At 37.2% G+C, this 26,036-nt stretch overlaps 1 protein-coding gene across 2 annotated transcripts in view; it reads right to left on the bottom strand.

Moving 5' to 3' along the window:
- The window catches only part of CUL3 (cullin 3), a 58,491-nt gene that overhangs the window by 21,614 nt on the left and 10,841 nt on the right, over positions 1-26,036 (bottom strand). Inside the window, exons 1-5 of one of the 2 annotated variants that reach the window (XM_080409308.1) lie at positions 19,911-19,943; positions 16,785-16,982; positions 9,416-9,529; positions 2,290-2,450; positions 867-981 (exon numbers count right to left, since the gene is read on the bottom strand). In XM_080409308.1, coding sequence (XP_080265434.1) covers positions 867-981; positions 2,290-2,450; positions 9,416-9,529; positions 16,785-16,982; positions 19,911-19,928 — 606 coding nt within the window. In that variant the 5' untranslated portion in view covers positions 19,929-19,943. Of the gene's footprint in view, positions 1-866; positions 982-2,289; positions 2,451-9,415; positions 9,530-16,784; positions 16,983-19,910; positions 19,944-26,036 lie in introns of those variants that run through there. The other variant, XM_080409307.1, reaches the window with a different exon arrangement.

Below are 26,036 nucleotides of genomic sequence, written 5' to 3'. Positions count from 1 at the left end.
GTTTCTGTCCATACTGGTCAGCATAGTCTTTTGGAAGGAAGATTTTTTTTAAAGCAAAGCTAAGAAAAAACCCTCGAAGTAATTATTTTTTTTAATTTAATGTAGCATCAATGAAAAACAGAATACAATGACTTTTAAATGATTGTGCAATATATGCTTCTGATCTTCAAAGAAGTTTGGAGATCAGAGGGTATGACAGACAGTTGATCCTGCGTAAGAATTGGGAGGCCAACAAATTATCTTATTTAGGTATCTTTTAACATGCTTTTACAATTCCTATCAATTTCCAACAGTAGATCAGCTTGATTACACTCAACCACTGTTCAAGTGCCTTCTTTCCTGAAACTACCTCACAAAAAAAGTCTAGGAAATATTTAAAATGCATTATTCAGCATCTGGACAACAACTGGATAGCCACTTAGACTTGACTTCTTTGACTCATTTCATTTTGTTACGAAAAAGTAACTCACAAATGTAGAAACTATGAAGGAAACAGCTTCCTCAAAGGCAGTTAGACAGGTAGTCTGCCCTCTCCATTCCCAGCCTGAAACTGTTCGAACCTCTCATGATATCGTGATTTCAAAGACTATGGCTACAGTGCAGGGATAGACTTAAGTTGCATGAAATAGCCCAAAGCAGGCACAAAAGTAGCATGATGATTAATTTACAAGTTATTGGCACCCATAGCTCAAAATTACATTCAAATTATTGTAGTTCTGTAAAATTTCCCCCAAGTTATTAATTTTTTTCTGTAATTTAAGAGACATGGACATACTGATCAAATAAGCAGCAGTTAAAGCCCCACCAATTCTCCCAATTCCAGACAGTTATAACATTTCAAATATGATATTACAACATTGCTGTACCTGAAAAAATTCTGCAGACATCTCCAAAAATGGAGCCTCAAAATCTTCTTCATAGACTGACCTTCCTTCAAGACCTAGAATCATTAACATCTGGCAAGCATTTCTTATTGCGCCTCTGCCAAAAAGTAAGTTGTTAACAACTTGAGAAATCCACATGCTTGGAAGACAAAGAGTACACAGCAGAATAACAATTCAGAACATAATATCAACTTAAGAAAATGTAGTAATAAAAAGCCGATCCTAAATGTTTTGGTACATGACAAGTTTTCAAGAAGATTGCAGGAGGAAGATTGATTGTTTTTGTTCTAAACTAAGGAGCTGACAATATTTATTAAATATTTTAAATACAACGATAGAAAAACAGGTCTCAAGTTCTACTAACTCAGAAAACTATTAAGAATATATTTCAACATAAGAGAAATTAACCAAAAATACTACTTCAAAGCAAACTGAAAACTGCACATGAAAGTTGGAATTGAGCAATTCAAAACAACTGCACAGATGGAAGTGCAAAGTTTGGGGTGGCTTTTTTTTTTTGTTGGCTATTTTTGGGTTTTGTTTTTTTTGTTAAAACAAAACACTGCCACAAAATGAAAATGCATCAGCAAGTTAAGCATTTGTTTAGGCATAGAAATACATCAATAAAATGTGAAAACAAAAGAACTGCATCCAAGAAAAAAATTCCACTTTCTGGCAGTAGGGGACAATACACAGCTGTTGCCAAGGAGTATTCTCTTCATAAATCCATGTTGGGCAATCTCAGTCACAGAACTGCTGCCAAAGCAGCATGGAGTTTATGTATCTCCACACCCAACAGCTGCTCTGAAACTGGAGATACACAAGAAAACTTTAAATTTTCAAAGTTACTTCAACTGCAGTATCTGCAGCGTGTGGCACAAAACTCCAGATCTACTAAACTGGCTGGAGAACACGAGTATCAGATTTAAAAGCTCAGAGATGCAACTGAACTATCAAGAAACAGACAAATCAAAACATAAGCAAGGGAAACAGATTTAAAAAAGAAAACTTCAAAAATAGTAATAAAAAAGCCAGGTACAAGAATGTTAAACAGCCTCTCAGGACAGAGGAAATACAAGGCAGCAAGAGGCAAGGAACTGTCAAAACTCTGCTTTATAACCAAATGCTCTGACACACAGCAGTAATGGAGAGATTTAACAAAAGTTGTTTAAAAAATACAAGATAGATATTAAAAGATACATTAATAAGCTTGCCCATTTACCATTATGCTAAACCTAAATGTACAAAGAAATATGTTATTCCAGATTATGAAGAAATTTTACTTGTGATCAGAAATGCAGCTTTAAGTAATGATTTATTTCTATAGGTTCTTGATTCACTTTTAAAAATTGGCATGTAAATTGGCATTCTTTACATCAAAAGATGTCACTTACAAACATCTTACCTGTCTACAACTTCTCCTTTTCTTTCTCTTGCAATCATATCCAGCAGAGTTTGCCGCAGGTGATCCCTAATACAGCCATAGCGTACAACTTGGTCTCGAAAAATAATCAAGCCCAAATTGTAAACATTTTCCACGTTATTTTGTTGTACATACACACGGTCCTACAAGGAAGGCATACACAGCAATAAAATTTTAAATTCAGTACACACATTGCTACTAAAAATGGCAGAAGATTGGTCATATTTCCACTGTACAAAAATAAACAAATATAACTTCTCTCCTTTCTTCATAGAAAGAAATTATGAATAACCTCAAAATTCAAAATCAGTCCCATTTTCCAAAACTTCCTTTACATAGAAAGTCTACTTTGCTTAAGAGTGTAAACACAGCATTTAAGCCACTTTTTTGTTTGGGGGCAGGGTAATCTCCATATACTGACAAAACTCATGGCACCATCTCAGAGAGGTTTTAGTCACCTACTCAAACCCCTTTCATCTGCCCCTTTTTGTTCTTCAGGAAAAATTGATTAATTTTTCCCCAACTCCCATGAATCTTCCTACTACTAATTTTAGACAGTCAGCTGTCCCCCAATATTCAGTGGAATTTGCTGAAATATCATTAGATGAACAGAAGGAAGTGTCAAGCCAAAATGAGAACAGTTACAACCAAAACATTTATGGATTGGTAGTGCAAAAATTGTACATAAGGACTTCTGTTGAAGCCCCCACCCCCACAAACTCACTTTCAATCAGCCTGAGCAAGTATCTTGATACCTTGGTTATGTTTTATTAAAATCACACACATACACACCCCCCCAAAAAAAGAAGGGGGGCAAGAAAGAATATTTTTAATGTTTCAATATGGATTTAAATTCTACCTCCATACATGATCTCAGTCTATAGGAAGGATTAAGCTCCTCAGCTACCCACTAGCCCCATGCTGCCTATGTTTACAAATCAAGGCTGATCCTCAGAACTTTATTCCAAGTCTGTGTAGCTCAAACACCAACATACAGAATTGACTGAGACACTGCTGAGCAGACAACTTGAGTTTCTTACTGCTATTGACAGAAACGCTCTAAAAATGTCTCCCCTTTTCTATTCCTCTCTCCCAGCTTACCAACCTTCTAGAAAGGAAGACTATTAACAGAGTTACTAAACAGACAGAAAATTAGCGTAATCACTTAATATCCAGTAGTGTTGTACTAGGTAACACCATTTGAAACATTAAGAAGGAAAAACTATGAGTTTTTACAAACTTTTTCTGAGATGAGCAATTATCATCCCCCCCCCCCCCCTCAGGGTATAATACATTCCTTTAATGTAACAGTTTGGGTAATTACTAAAAATACTGCTTTACAGCCATTTAAGCCTCACGACGATGATAGTCAAAAAAGTTAAAAAGAGTTTTGTACCCACTGACAGATCTGATTGTGCTAAGGTTTTCCTAAAATTTACATAGCTATAACAAAATAAAAATCAAATTCCAGGAAGGATGAAGGTCAATGTTTGATATTGAGTATAAAGATTAGCTTCTGCACTGGTTCCATCAGTTACTTAAGTGCTTTAACTAGGCTTCAATTCTGAGTGTTGTGCTCAAACACCTAGAAAACGAAAGCATTAAAAAAATAAAAGCATGCTTCAGACTACGGAAAAAAGATTACACAATTGTAAGTTTATATAAATTCCACAATTACAAAAAAATCAGGAGGAACAGACTCCATACCCTTCAGTGTTTTAGCAGCTAAATTTACACGGCAAAATTATTTATATACTAATTACATGCCAGATTGACACTCAATGACCAGAGGAAAGAAACACCATGTTCCACAATTCACTAATGATTTCCCACTCACTCCCTCAGATCGGCAGCACTTAATTTAAATGAAAAAACAAGATGGGAACAGGTCAGATATGCCTACTCAGTGGCTCATGAAGCAAGCTCAGTTCTGCCTCAAAGCAAAAAGTTTACTAATTGGTCTCATGAAGTCAGTTTAGCAACACACTGCAAAGATCTAGACCACCATATGTCACTATTTTCTTCCTGTTATTTAGAAACAGGGTTATTTACTTCACTCCCTTATTTGCATACTTGCATCAAGAACAGAAGTAAATGTGATTCTGATGCATGAGAAGCTTAAAATACATTTTCAAAGAGATGAAAGAACATTAAAAAGTAGTGTCTAATATACTCTATAACTTGAGGAGAAAAATACACATATATATTATTGCTGAAGAACATTCAGGTCTCAGCAGCACAGGCAGAAGGGTATCAAAATGGATTAAAGCCATGGTCATGACTCATCTGCATAGCTTCTGTTCTGCCAGTGCTAAACACTGCCATTAGGAAATAGTAACTACACTAGAAACTCTTCTCAACGGAACAGCAATGCCTCTTTAGTAAGCCAGACCACTCTACAATACCCAAGTTAGGGTAGCAGCATTAATGTTTCTGATATGGCTGATTTGCTTTACCCTTGGTAACAGATCACTTTCACTGTTTACTGCAAGCTCTCCCAACCTAAAAAAAAATAATTGTGGAGACAGGAAGCCGCATTTGGGAACAGGTTTGACTGACAGGGCTACATGCTACTGAACAGCAATCACTTCCCACAGGGAGAAGCAGCAGGTGCTTAAAGAGTAACTCTCAGGAGACAAGGGTGGAGTTTCAGACAGCAATTATTCAGAAACTACAATGCTGCTTACACTGCAGAATAACTCTGCTGTCAACTAAAGCAAGTTACCTACTGTAACATATCACCAACTGCTTTTTGCCCATCTCTGCACGGATGCACTGCCTGGATGATGTAGCCTTCAGACATCGTTATGTATACCTATAACGCAAGTGTCTCTGATCCTAGTTCTGGAAATAAAAACAACACTTCTACCTACCACCTTGTGCGTAAACCATGAGCAAAGAGTCATATGCCCTGAGGACAAAACTCACATAGCTGATCTGTCAGTGCTGGCCTAAATCAAGACACCGGCTTTACGCACTGCACAGATGAGAAGGGAATGCTCTGCCCTCTGCAAAATACACAGCTGTATTCACCGGGGTCATTGTTCGCTACTGACTGTTTAACTGGCACTACCCATATGCCTATAATGCAGCCAGGGGTGTGACTGCTGTGCCTGCATACCTGAAATTGCTTTAAATTTAGCAAGTACAAGTAGTAAAGAAGGGTCACCACAGAATCCAGTTTAGACTAGTTTCCACAAGACATTCCAAGAATATTCATGCTCATGGAGCTTGAAGAACAAACAACTGCACCTCCACTGCTACTATTGCATACAGTAGCTAAATAAAAACTACCATATGTGCACTTACCTGTACTGCAACTGTAAGTGAAACTGAATTTCAGATATGCCCAAATGCAGTACATTACATCACTACGTCAACACGTGTTAGTACATGACTTGACTTAGTGCTTAGGACATGACCTCACTGCTTGCTGCATACAGCGCCATGAATTTACAGACAGTATTACATCTATTCTGGCACGGATTACTGTAGCCTAAACATAAAATGAAAGGAGGAGACATTGTGCACATATACTACAAGATGCAGTGGAGCTATTAAACTTGAAATTCAATTGTGGAAACTGGAATATCTCAAGAAAGTTACACACGCTTTTACTGTGCAATTGAAGGTTGCAAAACCTCACACTAGAACTGCAACAGACCTGAAACCAAGCAGACTTTACCAGACAGCAACCACAATACAAGAGACAAGGTAATACGCTTTTTTAAAAATGCAAGGCTAAGGGAAGCTTTACAAGTGTCTTGTGGAAGAGGTTCTGCACATAAAGTGAAAACCTGCCATAAAACTCAAACAATAAATACAATAATGCACAAACCTCATTGTACAAAATATACAATGTATTCTAAAAAAGACTTAATTGAATTAATTTTTATTTTAGAAGTGGCAAAATTAAACAGAGGAAAGATATTAAGGTGGGTTGGAGCAGTGTTTTGACATAGATGATATGGGAGTTAATGGGTGAATATAAGCTGAAAAACAAACACGGCATTAAAACAAATGTAGTTTAGTTTAAGATGTACAATCACTAGGTTGAAGCAAGAATTGCAGAGAGGAAGATCAGAATTCAAGGGGATGTTAAATATTTTACTTTCACTGATGTCACATTGTGGCTTGCTGGATACCAACAGGTACCTTTCCTGAAACTGATGGGTAAGTAATTGGGACGGCCTACAAAATAAGAGAAGGACTGGGTTATCCCTTATTAATAAATATATTATAATTGCATATACTTCTCCTGGTGGAACACAAGCATATGAATCAACAATGCCTGGTAACTGAGTTTATACAGTGAGTTTTTTTTAAGATAAAACACTATGTAAATCATGTTAGTTGTGCTTGAATAAAAAGGTATTAACAACTTCTGACAAACATATTACTATAGAACTACATTTTATTCAGCCTCAACATCATAAAGAACAAATCATTCCTTATTTTATAAAGTTCTTGAAAATTGTTTCTTTGAAGAGCAGTCAGGTCTCGTCTTTTACCAGATGTTCCTCTGCTTTATAATTTAGTGGTACTAGCAGCTTTTTCAAGCTTTTTGAATTAACACATAGTCAAGACTAGAAGTTTTCTGCTCTTAGTCTCTTTCCAACAAACAGAATTACGTTTCAATCAACAGGACACCCCAATAACAAAAAAAGTGAAACTGCAAATCTTTGACACTAGTCCTGTTTTAAATCACTGCTTATACTTTAAATATGTAAATATGTAATATGTAATCAAAGCACATATTTTCTAATGACAATTTGTTTTACATCAAAGAAAAGGAGGCAGCCTGCCCATTGTATAAGCTCCTTGCATTAGATAGTTCGAACTAAAAAAGAGTAAATGTATAATGAGAAAAACCATGTTACATTATAGATATTTAACAGACATCAGTGCTCCTTAAGTTTGACAAGTTTATACAAGCATCTTGAAAGAAAACTGTATTCTATTTTTACTATTATAGTAGAAATACATGTTATTGTAGATATATCTTTTCTGTTTCTTTAGGTCTCATTTTGGTACAAGATAAAAAGCCTTTGGGAGGCAAATAATCAGTCAAGTGGAGGACTCGACTGAACAGCCACTTGAAATTGCCTGGAACTGCGAAACAGCACATGAAAGACATATATATAATTCCAGAAGTATTAAAGTTTACTTATTTACGATTATATTCTGAATCTAAACTAAAACCCAATGAAGTCCAATCTGCACTTGGAGGAATGCTGCAGGTCTCCATCTCCTGGAGTTTTGGTGGAAAAGTAAAGGCTGTCTGCTCTAACAGCACTGGCAAGCTTCAAACAAAAGTCAAGACATTGCTCTCCTGAGCACAAAAAGTACTTAGAAAAGAGCTCTCATCTACCCCCAGAAGTGCTAACTGAAGCATGTAAGCCTTCCACAAAGAGGAGACTTCTTGGTCCTCAGTATACTGGTCAATATACTAAAAGAGGGCCAGCCGATAAGCCAGCTTTCTCTGACATTGTTTGAAAGTTCAAAGAGTTACTGAATTCAAGAGCAGCAGATAACATCGCATTATCTATTCTCACCACCTATGTACCTTGGAGCATGCAGCACCTCCTGTAGTGAAATAATACATAGTATTTTGCTAAAACACAACGGCTACTCCACTAGAAAGCTCTGGATTCCATCTTCAAACGTTTCTGAAAATTCACCACTAGCTTTGGTAGATTATTCTAATCATTACCTATTCTTGAATTTGCCCAGATGCAGCTATCAGCCATTGATTTGTATTTGTCCTCTACAAACAGATCAGCAATTCCAGGATTTCTCATAGCAAAGACAGTACATCTTCAAAATAACATCCCAATCTTCCTTTTGGCAAGATAAGATACACACATCATTAAGTGCCACATTTTATCCAGCCCTCTATCTTTAGATATGCAGTCTTTTCCCAGCTTAAAAAAAATCAAAAAAACCCCACCAAAAACCCACACAATCTACAGCGCAAAAGTCAGTAAATCCATTAAAAAAACAACCACCAACCCCCCAAACAATTAAGCTATGTCACTACAATAATTATTCCAAATTCTTTAACTTTTAGTAGCTTATTAACCAAGGAGGATTTCTTCACAGGTAATACAAACAGGTTCAATTTCATAGCATGAGATCTTTAAAAGCTACCAGGTAAGATCTTAACTCCAGTTGTTCAGCAGATAAGCATACAATTTCAGTTAATCATCTTTTTTGACAAAAAAAAGGCACACTACCATTATCTGTCCTTCACTGTATAATACTGCATGAAGTACTATCCTCAGTATGCTATTTTGGGGCGGGGGGGGGAGGAGATTTTACATAAAACCCCCACAGTGTCACAACACATTTGTTTTCCTTCTGAAGTTAAAGCCTTTGGCTAGGAGCTATGCAATAAATACACTCTCCTCCATCCTAGAGCATGCCTACCGTTCTGGGAATTTAAACATATACCAACCACCTAAAGCATAACACAATCCAGACACAAGAATGTAACGCCCTCTCCACTCTCTTCAAAAAAGACCTTTTCTGTTAGGTATCAGGTAAGGAATGCTTTTTTTACATCTAAAATTACAACCACAGATCGCACTCTTATCTATGCGCACTGCTTAATCTCGTACCCAGGCAGTGTATGAACAGCAAAGGATTCAATGAGAATGTAACATTCAAGGACACAGACTATGCCTAAGCGAAGTTATCCCCTTCAAACCTTTAACCTTAAAGAACAGCTATATTGGAAGTTTGAGAAGACTTTACAGTGTCATGCTTTTCACAGTAACAAGCCACTACTACGTGAACCGAAACGTGCGAGTATATATATATAACCTGTCAGAATGGGTCCTATTAGCTTATTTTTTAAGAATTGCAAAATTCAGCCTTTTTTCAAGCAGTAATGAGATAACTTGAAAGAAGAGTCCAACTATAATTTGTCACACGCCCACAATAGTTTCACATGCACACAGGGAATTCAAAATAAGGGACATACAGTAGTCTAAGGAAGACAACTGGTAAGCATGCCTTGCTTTTTACTCCTCCAGCTTATTTGCTTACATTTGTCAAAAGACAAGTTACTGTATCAAGTTAAACATGTGAAAGAGAAGATACCCACCATATACATCAGAATGTCTCTAATCATCACCATTGCTGTTTGATGATCATTCCATGCTTGGTTTAGTGTTTGTAGAAAGTTGTTATTTAAGGAGTTTAACACATCTTCTCTAACCTGAAGCCAAAAAAAAAAAAAAAAAAAGAAGTCAGAAATCCGTCAGTTTCTCCTGCATCATTTAAATCTTAACAAGCTTTGTTTTTTTTTTTTTAAAAAAAAACCACCAAACACAACACCCCCCACCCCTCCTTGCTTCTCTATGAACTTGAACATTATGAACAAGTTCTTGCTTTTCCCTGGGTGCTGACCATCCCTACCTCGTATTTCACTTCTGTGGAAAAAAAAAAAAAAAGAGTTCACACAAGTAAGAAAAATCAGGCTAAAACCAAGAGAAACAAAATAAACATGGATATTCAATTTCAAAGGAACACCTGAAATCCCAAATGTTAAAAATATTTTTTTTACAAATCCTCAAAGCTTTAATTTTCTTTACTATAGTGTTTTAACTAATGTTAACTTTACTGTAACAAGTAATTTCAGAATATAGGGTAGTACCGGTAATTGTTAGAAACAGAAACAAGTACAGATGAAAAAGCGGCCATGATGACATTTAGAAAGACAAGCTGAGGTAGTATAAAGTTAGAGCAAACAACAGTTCTGAAAGGAAACAATCATTTGGTAAAGACCAGACTCTTATACGAATAGTCCACAATCATCAAGACTTCAGAGAACAAAAGGAAGTCATCATTGTTTTCATGAATGTATTTGCTAGTTGCCTCACTTGTCCCATCAACTTCAGGCTTTATTTCTTTGACACTGCTACTCCCTACTAATAAAAAAGAACATTCAGTTTCATATTTTGATTTCGTATATGCAATAGGCATATACTGCAGTGCTCTAGCTTTAAACTCATGTAAAAGAAACCTGAAGGAACATAAAAAAAAATTATTCCAGGGTTAACAAAATGTGTGAATTGACTTTTGACATAACATACAGAATACTTTCTGCCTGCTGTTGTAACCAAACAGAATATATTTCTACATTTATAGATCTGCATTTATACTTGCACAATAGCGTAAATTTCAGGATAGAGAATTCAAAGAGGAAAACAAAACACACCTGACAAGCAGCCACAAGCTGCACCAACATCAGATGCAACCACCTGACAGGCTTCGCTTTGTCATTTAAGTTTTATGAGGTAATCAGGCAAAACCCAGCATTAACAAAAAATTCATAGTCTGTCACATGATTATATATACTCCATAAACTTAGATGAGCAAACCAGAAACGTAGCATGGCGTAACAGGAACACAGTGACCTGTTCTCAAGAAGCTGTGGAAACATAACCCCAGAATATTCATGTTGTTATTGAATCTAGGTGATACAGGTATGCTTGTAGGTTGTTCAAAGCTTTCTGAAACCTTCACATACCCCACTCCCCAGACCCCAGCAAGGCCTCTCCTCCTTGCTTTTGGAAAACATAACACGCATTTATAAGTTACAACCAGTACTGCTTAGCTGCCTCGCTCTTTCTGATAGTGATCAGCATTTACCCTTTGGTCTCCCAAATGTGTGCCCTGTTCTCATCCAACCTATGCAGATTTTAGCTAAATGTAAGCATGCATTAAAAACTTCACCAGCTGTACTTGTAAAGAGGGGACACAATCTCTCAGAGCAAAAGAAACAAACAGGACATGGTTGCTTTCACTTCTTCAGTCAATATGGAAAAACACTGGAAACATCATTTGGATTTGGTAGATCACCCACACCAGGAAATTTACCCAAGCAAACTTAAAAGCCTGATTACTTTACAAGCGCAGATAATCAGGGTAGGAATTAATCAATTTTACCCAGGTATATGAGGCCATCACAGAACTCTTCAAGGATCAAATATTTTTATATATATATATAATTATTTTTTTTACAACACAGAGGCAGTGTGCTTTTATAATCACATGCATCAATCACAATAATCCTCTTAAACCAGCCAGTGCCAAATCCCATAAACTGGTAGCAAAAAAAGGGTGCTTGCCACCAGGTAGCAATGATGACTTGTTCCCGGCAGACACAGGAACGCTCAGATCTGTACCACTCCTGCTCTGCACTATATGCCATGTGGCTTTCTAGAAATGTGTTTTACATCTAGGAACGGGTGCTGTACAACAAAACTACTGTAAGAGTCTCTCTGCGAAGCTCCTCAATGACATTCTCCTAGGTTTATTTTAAGCTGTAGACAGGTTTGGGAAGCTGTTCTTTTAGCTGCTGCAAAACCCAACCAAATTATTGCTTACAACAGCTGTCCAGTTAATAAGCATTGAACACATTCCCTGTATGGGCCACGAATACAACAGTATTACAGGAAAACTACCACAATGCACAAAACATCTTAGCCATGCAAAGGCGCAGAGTCAAACCACTTTGGTGGAATGACTTGTAAAAACCCATAGATATCCACACTCTTCTATGGAGAAGGAAGTCCCTCAGAGACACAGCTGCTACTTTTCCAAAGCCTTAAGAAAATTTCAGTCTCAAAGATTATCAGCAGAATGTTAGTTTCAATTAGCTGAGCTTGCAGTGATTTCTATGACAAATCTTTGCAGTTATGCAGTAAATTGTCAGATATTCAGCTTCAATAGGACTGTCCATATACAGTCTCAAAAATAAATTAGCAGCCTTACAATCTACATAATGTTGTCTTATATTTGCAAGGATAAAATCTTGTATATAATTTCAGACTCAATTGTATTTTATACTGGATATAGCTCTTAAGGAAATATAGCACCTTCCCCTACCAATCTCTTAAGAATAGTTTATTGGCATAAGCTTGCAATACTTTTCAATAACTCTCTATTAAGTGCACAAAAAGCAGACTTATAGCCTAGTATTTTCTCTTTCACAGTGCCTGGCCTGATGCAGCAGCACTAATAGTTCAATTACATAATTTCCACTACTGTAAGGACAGCCAGAACCTTCTGTGGGGAGCAGCAGTATAGAACAGCACTTTCTGAATTAAGGCCTCAAGGTCTCAGTCCTTAAGGAATTTCTTCACCTTTCACAGAAGTCCAAAGATAGTGTTCTAAATTCTTAGAGTTCCAACTAAGTTAACAGATTTAACTATGACTTTACCAGAAAAGTCTGTTCACCCCTGCAGCTTCTACCCTCTTGCTGAAAGAAAAAATCCCACTGAAGATTACCAATGATTCTGAATAGCATTTACTTTCTGGCAATTCTCTCACATCCTTTTGCCCTCCATGTAACTGCACACTTGCACAGGATCATCTTAAAACATCATTACGGAAAGATAAAGACAGCTAACATCTCATACCTTGTCAGGCTGACAGTACACCCTAATGCTCACTAATTATGTCTCCTACAGGACTCCTCATGTCATTCCTTCCTATTGCATAGATCTTACAGAAATAATTTCATACTCCTGTAGGAGATTCCTATCTTCTCTCTCCCCTTCTCTCTGTGACACTGACAGCAAATTTAAAACTGGCCAAGGATCCTAGACATGTTTGTAAGACCCAGGATAAATACGCTTGCTTTCAACCCAGACCTTTTGTACCAGCAGCCCATGCAATTCCTTCTGCACTTAACACTACCTGGCTCTGGGCCCACCTCACGGAAGGTTTTCTTGCATGCCTGCCTTCATTATTATTCTGAAACAGCATGCACAGTCACTATCAAACTCTACCCGTTGTATCAGCCAACCACCATGTCACAAGGCATTCTGGCACACCAGCAACAAACAGTAATGTTAAGTGTTCAGCAAGACCAAGAAATCTTACAGGACATGAGAGTAACCCAAGCACCTCATCGTTTTTTCACCAAACCAGTATGTTTCAGCCCATTTAATTTCAGGACAGTCCTTTACATCTCAGTCTCTGATGTACATTGCACAGAAAAAACAACAGACCTGTATAGGGCTTGGCCAACACACCAATCAATAACTGTCACACAATTTACAGAACGTATACATGTTATGTTGCATGTTGTGGGGTTAGATTTCACTAATCCAGGGGTCCTCAAACTTTTTAAAAAGGGGGCCGGCATGCAGATGAAGTGGCAGGCAGTAGTTTGAGGACCCCTGCCTATAAAATGTTCATAAAAATGAAGGGAATTTTAAAAATATTATCCTGCAAACTTTTTAATGTCAAGATATTTTACTTCTAACACAAGTGATGCTGCTTATCATCAATTGGTTTAGACAGCTATAAACCAAGCTTTTTATGTTTGTTTTTTAAAAACACTTTTACAGTATTTGTGTGAGGTAGTAATGGGCTAGGCTCGAAAACTGTGAAAGAAGAGCGTCCACATCAAGCTATAAGAATGCTGAAGAAAGGGAGAAGTCAACCAAGTGCCAGATGTACAAGAATTAAATGCTTGAATTAAGATGAAAGGTTACAGTACTTTTTATTCAATGGTATTTTTAAATTCAATTCTACAGCTTTAATAATGATGTCAAGTACACAGGCAAAGGCAAGTTTTAGCACATCCTTACCCCATAGTAAAACCAAGGTAGTTCAAGACAGCTGGCTCCTGTCAATGATGTACAGTAAGCTACCTGGCTTACTACTGCCTTCATCAAGCAGCCAGAACCTGGTAAATGTAACTACAAGCCATTAGGGTCTGCAAGTTCAAAACCAAGCATACTTGCTTGCATGCTTGTATCTTGTATTGATCATGTTTGCACCTATCATTTTATTTAGAATTAAACAGGCTGTAAAAACAATACAAAATATTAAGTTTTCTTGTTGAGAAGTTAAATAATTTTCTTCAAGGTGCTTTGTTTCTTTCTAATGAAGATGCTGAGTAAACACAACTTTCATCTAGTAATTAAATAAGCATAAAGCATAAATATAACTCAAACTATGCCATGCCAAAAATAAAATCTTTCACTTTCCAAGCTTGAAAACTATTTGTAAAAACATATGAACAAATACATTGCCTCTACATAGTCTTTTCACCTATTCTTAATTAACCGGCATGACTGGAATACTACAGGAATCTGTTTATTGCAGAAAGATAACGAGCATATACAGACAGCAAATGGCAATTCTGTTTCAAGGATTTCAGCAATTAAAAATTTGGCTTTGGCTCCTCAGAAGCTCTTCTTGAACTGATCGTAGTCGTTTACTAAAAATCTATTAATTTCTACACATTTTCATTTTGATAAGAGTTAACAGATTTCATGGACAACACCTCAGTTGGAAAAATCCCCCTCTTCTAAACTCTAGCATCCACCATTGATTCTCTGAATAGAAGTTTACAAAGACTTGTGATGAGAGCATTTATGTTAATTAGCTACTTAACATTTAACAGAACTACTCTTGGAAAGAGAGACTGAAAATACAAGATTCCTCTAAGATTTCTGTTATATAAAATGTGAAGTTAAACAAAACCTTCTTTTTATCTATCTTACAAGAAGTACTAATGGCACAATCATAAGATGCCATTACAGAACTGATCCTATTCTTAAGAAACAATGCACCATTTTTTCCGTACTTCCATCTATAACTGCCTCAAAGTAACAACACTAAGCAAACCATCAAAAAGGACAAGGAGTAGCTTTGAGCCTACAGATATCATCTTTATTGCGCAGAACTTTTTGACAGAAGTCAAATTTTCTTTTTTTTTAAAAATCTTTTCCTGGGATTAATTTCTAGGACAGCATAATCAGACATTTGAATAATTATATTTTAACTTCACAGCATTTAACTAAAAAACCTCAGGAGTCAGGCTTTTCATTTAAAAAACTTTAGGTCATCTATTTTTGTTACCCACTCACATAATTTGATTAATCACATTAAAAATCAGAATATTAGATCATTGGAGAAGTCTTTTGATTTTTTATTCTTTAAAGCATCAGATACAATAGCATTAAGTGCCAGAAAGGCATTTCTCTACAATGGTATCTGTGTAACCCTCTCAGCCAGTGCAGCACCAGTACTAACTCACAGGATCTTCTGCTCTTCTGCTAGTTTACCAATATTAGCACTTTAGAAATCTTATTTTTATATATCAATAATTTTTAATATACAGAATCGCTAGGAACAAAGATAAGACACTTTCCTCAAACAAGGACAAACTAAAGCCCAGTAAGAAAAGTTTAATGTCATGATTATTAAGTACAGACTGTAAACACAGGCACATACAACAACAAAACACAAAAAACCTGAGCCATTTGCCACATTTTATATTAATAGTACAGATTATGAATGCAGAGATAATGAAAGAAGTGTTCAAGAGTCACAGATGTACTACAGTTATAGAATAGAGCCATTCATACAGGATGTTTCTTCTCACGCAAACAGTAAAAATACTCTATGCTTCTTTAGACCACACCTTTGAAAACTAAAAAGATTTTCAAAAAGAAACAACACACTTCTCTGCCATTGCAGTCTCCAAGCATTATATAGAAACAAACCTCCCATCTGCTAATTCAGCCAGAAGTAATCATCCAAGACACATGATGGTGTCTGGCTTTCCTTTTTAAATGTATTAACAGGACAAAACCCTGATATTCCACCTGGACCCAGAGCCAGTCTCTTTTCAAAGATGGAGAGGTATGGATGTTACTGCAAGGAGTAAAGCATCTTCCCTAGACATAGGATTCTAATACTGCTAAATATTACCTGGACTCATAAAAAGTGAATTTTAACTTTTTTTTTCCAATTATATACTCATTAATCAACCTTAAACTTTCCTCACAAAGACTGAAGAGGTGCTTTAATGGTTTAACAGAGATGAAGAGCCCTTTTTTCAGATGATACATCTTCAGAAGTAAGAACTTTATGAATGTCATTTTGACTGAATTATATGGTTTTGAAAAGGCTGAAATGATAGAATGCAGACTACTCGGGACTTCTGTTGTTGCTGAGCTCATGTTTCTCTACATTGTCTACTGTTTCTTTAAACAGCATAATCCCAGTATGACATTCTTATTAACTTGTGAACTAGTTCATTAGCCCATAACAAACAGGTTCTTACATCGGTATTTATTTTGTTTCACAGATGAAAAACTGACTGGAAAACAACCCAAAATTTGTTCTGAGAAAGTCCCAAAATACCACAAATCTTTTTTCAAAAATTCCCAGCTCTCAATAGTTATGCTTCAGCTAAAGTTGTTTCCCATCACACACTTTTAAATACTTCCTGTGGTCCGCCCTCCATCAGTAATTTACAACAAACAGTATCCGGAATATGAAGTCATTTAAGCTTGATGTTAGCTCTAAGCTACCAATTTGAGGGTAGCAATACAATTTCAACACAAGACAACATAACATAGTGAAGTAATTTTTTCTGTCATTTAAATAACTATTCAGAATTCATTTAAGACACTTCAATTTTAATTCATAAAATTACATACCTTGTTTATTAGATGCTCAGTGACCACTTCTCTTAGCCCAGTATAGAGTTTTTCACCATGTTTATGCAACACCATTGTATATGCATTCCTATATAGCTCCTCAAAACTGAGACCACTATTGTTCTTACGCTGGATCTCTTGGATTGCGTTTTTTAGAAGATCCCAAATGCTGTTCACATATTTCTCATCCATAGTCATCTGTAAAAATAAAACAACACATTATTGTTTGGAATCAAGAAAGACCACTACAGAAAGTTATCTTTAGAAACAAGTCCAGGACCAGTAATTGCTTCTGCCACATTTTCTTGATTCCACTACCACAAGGTTTCTCAAACTTTATCAGAAGAACAGTATTTATGAAACTAGTAGGCGTTTCAAGAAATAGTTATGAAAATTATAATTGTAAAAGTTTAATGCTTTTCTCCTCCAGACCTGCAAATGCACAGAACAACTCCAGAGTCTGTGCAGGTAGGCAGACAGGTAATCGTGGCCATGAGTCTCTTCCTCCAGCATTAACAAAGACAGTCAGTTAACTTTCCTCCCATACCAACATGCTACTTAGCACCTCATAAATCATACAGCAACACCCATCTGCTTAACCATACCCCAAGTTGATTACTTGTACAATAAGAGATAATAATGCCTGAAACAGAGTTAGCAAACTCACTTACTCATCTGCTTGAGCTAACTAGGTATTCTTTATTTACAGCAATGTACTAATGGCCAAAGAATTATGTGTCTACGATTTAAATATTTACAGGTGGTGTTGAAAACGCTCACAAACATCCAAAATAAACATCTGTATTGAACATACTTCCATTGCATAAATACAGTTAAATAACTTGTGACAGGATATGCATCAAGCACTAAGCGGAATATGCATCCACTTGATCTTTTACTGAGAAACTAAATACTTCACTAAATGCATCAAATTGAAATTTTATTGCTGTCATTTTTGAGAAAGAAATTCCTATAAGAAACAGTCTCAATAGCAAACCAACTTTTGTCCTCTACTGTCCAGTGCTTAATCAGTTTACAATTGTGCTTTATCAATGCAAAGGTGCTTCAAAATATGATGCTTTGGAGATAAAGCAGATTCAGGGATGGCAAATGAGTACAGCAACAAAATACCAGATGTCAGTATTGCTTAAAGTTTGTGACTTAGCGAAGTTTTATCACCCAACTGAAAAAAAACCCACCACTTTTTAATTGAACCAGGTTTAAAACGCATTGTTTAAAGTTTGGTTTCATATAGTTTATACAAAAAGGAACTGATCTAGTATTTGATATCTAAAGAAAAAGGCTGAAGAAAGGGAAAAAGCCACTACTCCCAGAATTACTGTGGAGAGAAAAAATAACCCCGAGTCTACCAATACTGTCAAAGAATCTTTGAAAATAAGATCTGAAAGTAGTAAAGACTGAAGAATAGTGGTATGACATTATAGAGGAAAATCATGACCAGCACTCGTCTATCTCTCTTCTTCCTCCCCTTCCACCCAGAAACCACTAAGTGAATAGAGGAAAGACATGGAAGACTAGATGTGCCTGCATTTGTAATCAAACACAAGAATCAGCAGAACTTTTTTCATTCAAAGTACATTTCTACGTGCAATTTCAAAATATCAAGTTTCTAGGCATTATTTATAAAAGTACACCTCATAATAAAGATAAGCCATTCAGTGCCTTGGGAGGAACTGAATTGCTGAACAAAATCAAAACAAGACAGATCTTCCTCCATCCTCCTCATCTTGTGGCATTTTGGTTAAGTACAAAGATTTTAATGATAAAAATAATCCTGTCACTGCTTCTTCCACTCTCCTGATACCAGATCCATAAGCCTACTAATCTGTATGTGCCCAAAACTCATGTCACTGTATATCTAACACAAAAAAAAAAAAAAAAAAAAATCACAAACACATTCAAAAATTCTTAGCTCCCTATCTCCCCAAACCTCGAAGTAACAGAAAAATGGTGGAACATTTTCCCTCTCACTTGGTTATTCTACTATGTATAATACTGAAAGGTCAGTTATTATCTTTTAATTTGCATTTGCTACATTGGTGCCTCTTCAGGGAAATTATTTTCTAAAGCCTTCCTGAACAAGCAATTTTACAAGTACTGATAATGAAGGCAACCATTTAGAATTGCGGACAGCAATCCAAGTAAAAGCTTTTCAGTTTTCCTTTTTTTTTTAAAAAAAAAAGGTTTTGTTTTCAAACAAAGCATAGATTCAAACCAACACTTCCCAGGGCCTTTTTCTTCCCTTGCTAATCAAAAATCTCCCAGCCAACATGCCACATTTTTAATCTCAACTGCAATTTAATTGCTCACTGTATTAAAAAAAAAAAAGTATGATCTGCATAAAACAGGCAAACCACCCACTGCCAGTTTGAAGAGGTATTACAGCATTCTGGGTTGGTCAGCTGGTAAACATTTCTGTATGTTATAGATAAGCAGTACCTCTAGTAATCCAGATCTGTTCAAGGAAAAGCTAAAAGTGAACTGTGCAATTCTTATACTTGAATCCAAATGCTATATATATATATATATATATATAAAGAAACCAGGAATGTTTGTAACCTTATTTGCTCCGAACTCACTGAATACAAACATCAACACAGAGTTTTCTACCACTTAACAACTCACCACCAGCTGCTCTGAAAGCACAAGGAAGATCCATAAAAGGTAATTTTATAAGGAGTACACGTTAGAAATAGTACTACAAAAACTTACTGCCTTTTAAGATTAAGCATGAAGGACTCTGCTTCTCGGTGCAGTTTCCTATTCTGCTACTGACTTAGATTTCTGAGGGTTTGTGGGAACAGGATTGTTCAAGTTACCTGGTATCAAGTTAGAAGAGTGCTATCTTCCAAAAAGATCTAGCATAGCTACCGTGTTTGCAACAGTGTTTTCTAACAAAGCAAAGACTCCTTATACTCTAAATAATGGCCACTCTCTTGGACAGTAAGTGCAACTAAAGCAAAGCTTTAACAAAAATTTATTATTTCCTTTCCACTGCTGAAAAGTTGTTTAGCTTTTGAACAGAAGAGGTCTTCCTGCATGATTATCCTCAAAGTTACAGAAGAAATGCAATGACTACATCTACCCTTGGATTAATTAACTCACAGGTTCATCTCTTTTCATCTCCCTTCTTTAAGTCAGGCTTGGACGCAGATTTAAAACGCATCCACTTCCACAAATATGAATATAGAATCAAAGCCCAAATGTTTTTCCATGCTCATTTGCAGATTTCTTCTAATGGTTGTAATTTAAAAGTGAACTCCAGTTGTAATACAGTTGCTTTCTTTATGCCTTCTATTCCTGCAGATAGATATAAGCAGAAACTAGATTACTGCTTCTGCTGGTGCTTTGGAAAAAAACCAAACCAAAACAAAACCCCAACCACCCGGGTTTAGAAAAGCTTTCAGAAGCAATAATAATAATAATAAAATAATTTCAGCAGTGTTTACACACAGACTCACCAAGATAATACCAAGCAAGTGACCAAAGAGAGGAAATGTGTTAACCTACTCCAGTTTATCTGAACATTACCTTTCTTGGGGAATGGGAGAGAGATCAAGTCTGTTATTGGCAGAAGAGATAGCTGTTTGTAAGAATCTGCTAGTTGGAAAAATTCCAGAAACCGCTGCCCAAATGCTAATGATTCAAATATGCAGCTTGAACACAAAACATCTGAACTCGAAGTGTAGCACAAGTACATCTTGAGGAAATAAGACTAAAGTATCAGTGTACATTAAAGTGCAATTGTTTCACCGAAGTCTGCAAAGGACTCAAAAGGTCCTTTATTCCACAGTACTGCCACAGTGCAGGATCAGGCACTTGCAGGCACTTTCTTTAACAATGTTTGTCTAACCTCTTAAAAGCTCCAAGACTGAGTAAACAATCACTGTCAGCAATCTATTGCTGTTACCACCTGAAGAGCATGACACCGCTAGGCACAGTCCTAAATACACTTCTCAGTCTCTCCTCCCCCCCAGGCTTACACTGCAGACACCACCTCTTCTGAATAACTTTATCAGCCTTCCTTAAATCAAAAGGGGCAAACAGCTAAACTTAAGTAGTTTTGGTATTAACACATAACATCATACAAAATATCATTCTCTCCCCTCTAGCCATGTAGTTCAAAGGGAACGGCAACATCCTGGGGAGGAACAACCCCCTGCATTAACACATGCTGGGGCCAACTACCCGGCCAGTTGCCTCGTAGAAAAGAACCTGGGACTCTCCTTGGACATCAAGTTGAATGGGCCCTTGAGGCAAAGAAGGTTAATGGTATCCTGGGCTGCCTTCCGAGGAGTGTAGCCAGCAGGTCAAGAGCTCTACTCAGCACTGGTGAGACGCGTGCTCTGGGCTCCCCAGTACAAGAGAGACATGGACATAATGGAGAGTGCAGTGAAGGGCCACCGAGATAACTGACTGGAGCACCTCTTGCATGACTAAAGACGGAGAGAGTCACCCCTCTTTGGCTTAGAGAAGCCTCAGGGGGATCAAATCAGTGTATATAAATACCTCGAGGAAGGGTGTACAGTAGAGGGAGCCAGGCTTCAGTGGAGCCCAGTGACAGGACCAGTGACAGTGGGCACAATCTGAAACACAGGAGATCCCTCTGAACACGAGGAGTAAGATTTTTATTTTTTTTAACAGTTAGGGTGACCAAGCACTGTCACAGGTCGCCCAGAGACGTTATAGAGTCCCCATCCTTGGAGATGCTCAAAAGCTGTCTGGATACGGTCCTGAGCAACTGGCTCTAGGTGACCCTGCTTGAGCAGGGTGGTTGTACAAGATAAGCTCTGGAGGTGCCTTCCAACCTCAATCATTCTGTGCTTGGAAATACACATTACACCTGTATACCAAGGAAGCCAGAAAACCAGGGCTCCCTGACCAAGTGTGACCTATTAAAACTGCCAGTATCACTCTTCCAACTGAAATGTTTTGCAGGATAACAAAGGTGAGCAACAAAATGCTGCTTGTCACCAGTGGAACCAGACATTTGTTCCCCAGATTGTACCTACTACAAAGAACAATGCTAAAACTCCCAGATTCATGCAGAACATCAAACAGACCTACTGCTCGAAATCGAGATTACTTTGCACAAAATTAAATACTTTTTGGTGTAATTTCCATTCTATACAACTTACCCTTTACAACTGTCTCCTTTGTATGCAACTTCATTTCATATTCTTGTCAGTTGGTCGTTTTGCCCTTAACACTCAGAACTTGCTATTCTTACTTACATGAACATGCTTGAAGTACCATGAATTGTAGGAAAAGTTTACTTCTGTAACTGCTTAAGAACCTCCTGAATTCTTGACAGTTTACACCAGCTTACTTTTATCGGAAGTAGCTACTTAGTCTTCTTGAATAAGAGATGGTAAGAAAGAAGTGAGGAAGAGGTAATAGATGTCCTACAGAATCTCTGTAGGAGTATCCACAGAGGCGTACCAACCAACAGAAACAGGAAGCACATGAACTAGTACTCACAGGACTGGTGACTAGACACAGTTTCTCATCCTTTTTGCACAAAGAGTTTCTGGACAATAAAGTTCTCACAAAGACCTCAAACCAAAACAGACCACTGTTAATCCTCAGAAATTTTAACATATTGTAAACACACTTGCAGGGTATTTTTACCTCAAAAAGTCACAAACATTACTATTCAATTTTTCTACAGACTAGCTGCAGAGCATTTATCACTATTCTACACACTACCAGGTGAAAGAGATCAATTTGGAAATTATTACCGCTCGGCAATGTTTCTCAAATTTTTCAAAAAACGCAACCATGACCTGCCTCATTCCTTTCCATGACACCCTTTAGGCCTAATACCCCAGAGCACTGGAGCAAGAACTGACTGAAATTACAAAATGCAAGTGTTTACGCTCTGCCCTGAAGGAAACAAGTGGATACTGACAATTAAAGTTACTCAGCAGCTCTGGGAGTAAACATCTGCATCTAGTGATTGCAGTCTGTTCTCACTCCACCATTTCCTATCCCTCAGCAGATAAAACGAGCAAGGGCTGACTGCTGCCATCTAAAACTGCCACCACAGGGGTCCTGACCCACAGTCCAAGAGGCAAGGAAGGCTGTCAAAACTAATAGTCTTCACTTTGATTTCAAGAAAGGGCATTCATCAAGGTGGTATTAAATAGCCTGTTACAGAATAACTCAGCATCCTTAGCCTGGATCCTTCATTCTGGGTGAAGTTTGGCTGAGGTTCTCCAGAAAAGAGCAAGAGCAGCACACTTCCTCCCTCAGAGATTAATCACTACTTGAATTTTTATAAGGCCTTCCAATACTGTTAATTTAAAAGACAAGAATTTACAGTGACAAAGATATATTATCTAGTGTTTGCACCAAGAATATCTCTTGAAAAATGGCCTATTAATATATGGAACTACAGATCCTTCAACTACAGAGCTGATAAAATGTACTCTTGTTAATGACAAATGGAGAGCTCCATTTTCACATTTCTGAATTTTGAGATTTTCATCACTGTATAGCGATAAGCATATCTGGAAGAAGATGCATTGGCTACACCTCACTGCTGAAGAAACATCAGTATGTCACAAAGCAGACAACTCCACAACACACAAATAAAAGCAACCGATCTCTAAACTACCAAAACCACCAGGCACAAAATTCCTCAATAGCGTTATCTGAATAGATTGATTGTTACAGACCAAAAAACACGACTGTAAGCTAAGAGAAGGAGCATGAAGAAAGTAAGGGGCACCCTGACCTACTGCTGTTCTTCTGCAGCTTACTCAACTTTGGCTATCTGCTGAAAGAGTCACAGGGAAGTCACAGCAATGCGCTATCAAAACTGATCCTAGTAACTTGGCTTTTGCTCCTAGGTGACCTGTAACAACTGAAGATGTTGATCCAGTATACCCCACATGTCCTAGGAGTGTCAGGAAATGCCTACTATACTATTTATTATACTCCCTCAGAGGGTGTGTATGGTGGTGGGGAAATCTATGCCTTTGTTTGCTTATGGCATCTGCCAGTTATCATTTACAACATTAAATGTTGACACCATTTTTAATATTTGTGTTTTATTCTTCATTCATGCCTTGACATCCAAGCCTCACACTTGTCTGGGTGGGCAACCTCTACACTAAGCCTCTTGAGATTCTTCCTGCAAGGAATATTCATGGCCTGCACCATGCTCCATTCCAGGCTCAGAAGATGAGCTGAGTAACCAGTGTGGAGAGTAATCTCATAAAGGCCAAGAGTAAAATCAACTCTAGCCTGACCTCAAAGAAGCCTTGACCCTCTGTAGAATAGGCAGGGCTCTATCACAATAAACAGTCAGTAGTAGAAATGCAAGAATTGCAGTATCCACCTTTCCTTCCCAGCTCTGTCAGGCTTTACTCAGCAGAAGCAAGCAGAACACTCAATTAAATCAAAAAAGGAATCCTCTTTGTCAGTTGAAACACCCAAGAGCTGCAGGATTTTAGGCAAAACCCTTTCCTTCTCCATTTTGCTTAAATGGGTTCTGCAGCCACAAAAAGCTATTCTGCCAGCATGGAACAGAAGAGGTGTAAGTAGATTAAAACATAATTGCTCCTTAGAAGATGGGAGTTGAACCTCCTACATTATGATTGACAGATTTAGTCTACCTTCAAGGCATTGTCTTAGAGCACTGCTGAGCTCATCACAAAGTGCATGCTGCTTTGGGGTAGGGGCTTGAAGAGCAAGGGGTATGGTTGGTTAGTTTTGATAAGCTTTACAGCAAACTATAATATCCTCCAAGAACTTCCTTTCCTAGTAAACTTAAAGCCCCGGAAAAAACAGATTTGCTCCTCCTCTCAAGAGGTAACATTTGTCTGCATTATAGGTAGACCTGACAGAAACTTTACCATCTAATAGCAATTTAACACTCTATATGAACAGTTTAAAACAAGTCTTTAACAGAAAATGTCCTACTGCAGCAACAGTTTTGACATGTATAGAAGACTGAACAAATCTGAAGAAAGATCAGAAACTCATTTCTCTTCCAATATTTTAGGAACCATTTCAGAAGAATGAGACTAATCCTGAACTGCTAACATACCTCAGTTTTTCTATATCTCAACTTCTATTTAATACAATTTCTTCACTTTTCCCAAATGCCCCTCCTCAACTTCAGTCTTGCAAATCTGTGGCACATAATATCCTGAAGGGCAAAAAAAATGAGAACAACTCTCCCAAACACCTATTTCATTTCAGCTGTGACTAAGAACTGTGTAAAACTGAGCAGCCATCAGGTATTGAATAAACACAAGGCAAATAATAATCTAAACCTTTTTAATTTCTTTAAAAATGCAAAAACAATGGAGACAATCCAGAGAGGCAGGCAAGTAAATATAAACTGAAAGTCAAACTGACACAGTGCTGATTCTGTGAACACAGATATCCTTCCATTTACAGACCTTCACACACCTTCCCAACACTAACTCATATTAAGTGTTTGTAACTACTAATGAGCAACTATAAGATGCTTCATATACATAAAGACTAAGGTCAACAGTCTTTCATAAAACAGTTTCACAGATATCCAACCTGTCAAAGACAACATATTTAGGCAGCAGTAACTAGCGGAAGCATAGCATGTAAGAGCACCTACTTCATTCAAAAAGAAGGTCCATGTGTATTCACTATTCTCTAATACCACTGAGACTCTCCAATTTGCCATGCTTTCAATTTTTCCATTAGAGATGCAGACTCTTGCTTGACACGTTTAAGTCTGGGGACAAGACCTATCAATCTCTTTCCTCTCCTGCAGGTCTGTTAAGAGTAGTCCACAAACTATGTTATACTGTGTATAAATGAACATATGGGTTCAATTTGCAATTTATGATGCTCAGCTTACAAACTGCACCTTCAAACAGTCACTCTCATTAATACAGATAAAAACAAAACTCTCATTAATACAGATAAAAGCAGAATATTACTTGTCTGAGTAAGGCAATGAAAAATGAATGATAGTTCACCAGCCTCATTTTTCATTCACTTACTGATATATATGCATTCACAGAAACCAATCTTTAAGGTTCTGCATAAAGGCTGCATCAGTAAGTTAAGTAACAAAATAGGGTAACTGAAGTCAGTAAATACTGTACCTAAGATCATGTATAACAAGCTTATCTCTGCCTCTTACACACTTATCTGTCTTATTGGTTATTTCCCACAAGACCCAAACGCCTTGAAATACTCATGGCTTTAGTGAGCAATGACTTTAGGATGTTT

This window comes from Falco punctatus (genome assembly GCF_963210335.1).
Source record: "Falco punctatus genome assembly, chromosome: 13".
NCBI lineage: Eukaryota > Metazoa > Chordata > Aves > Falconiformes > Falconidae > Falco > Falco punctatus.
Note: the sequence above shows the minus strand (reverse complement) of the source record. Positions and strands in the feature narration are given on the sequence as shown.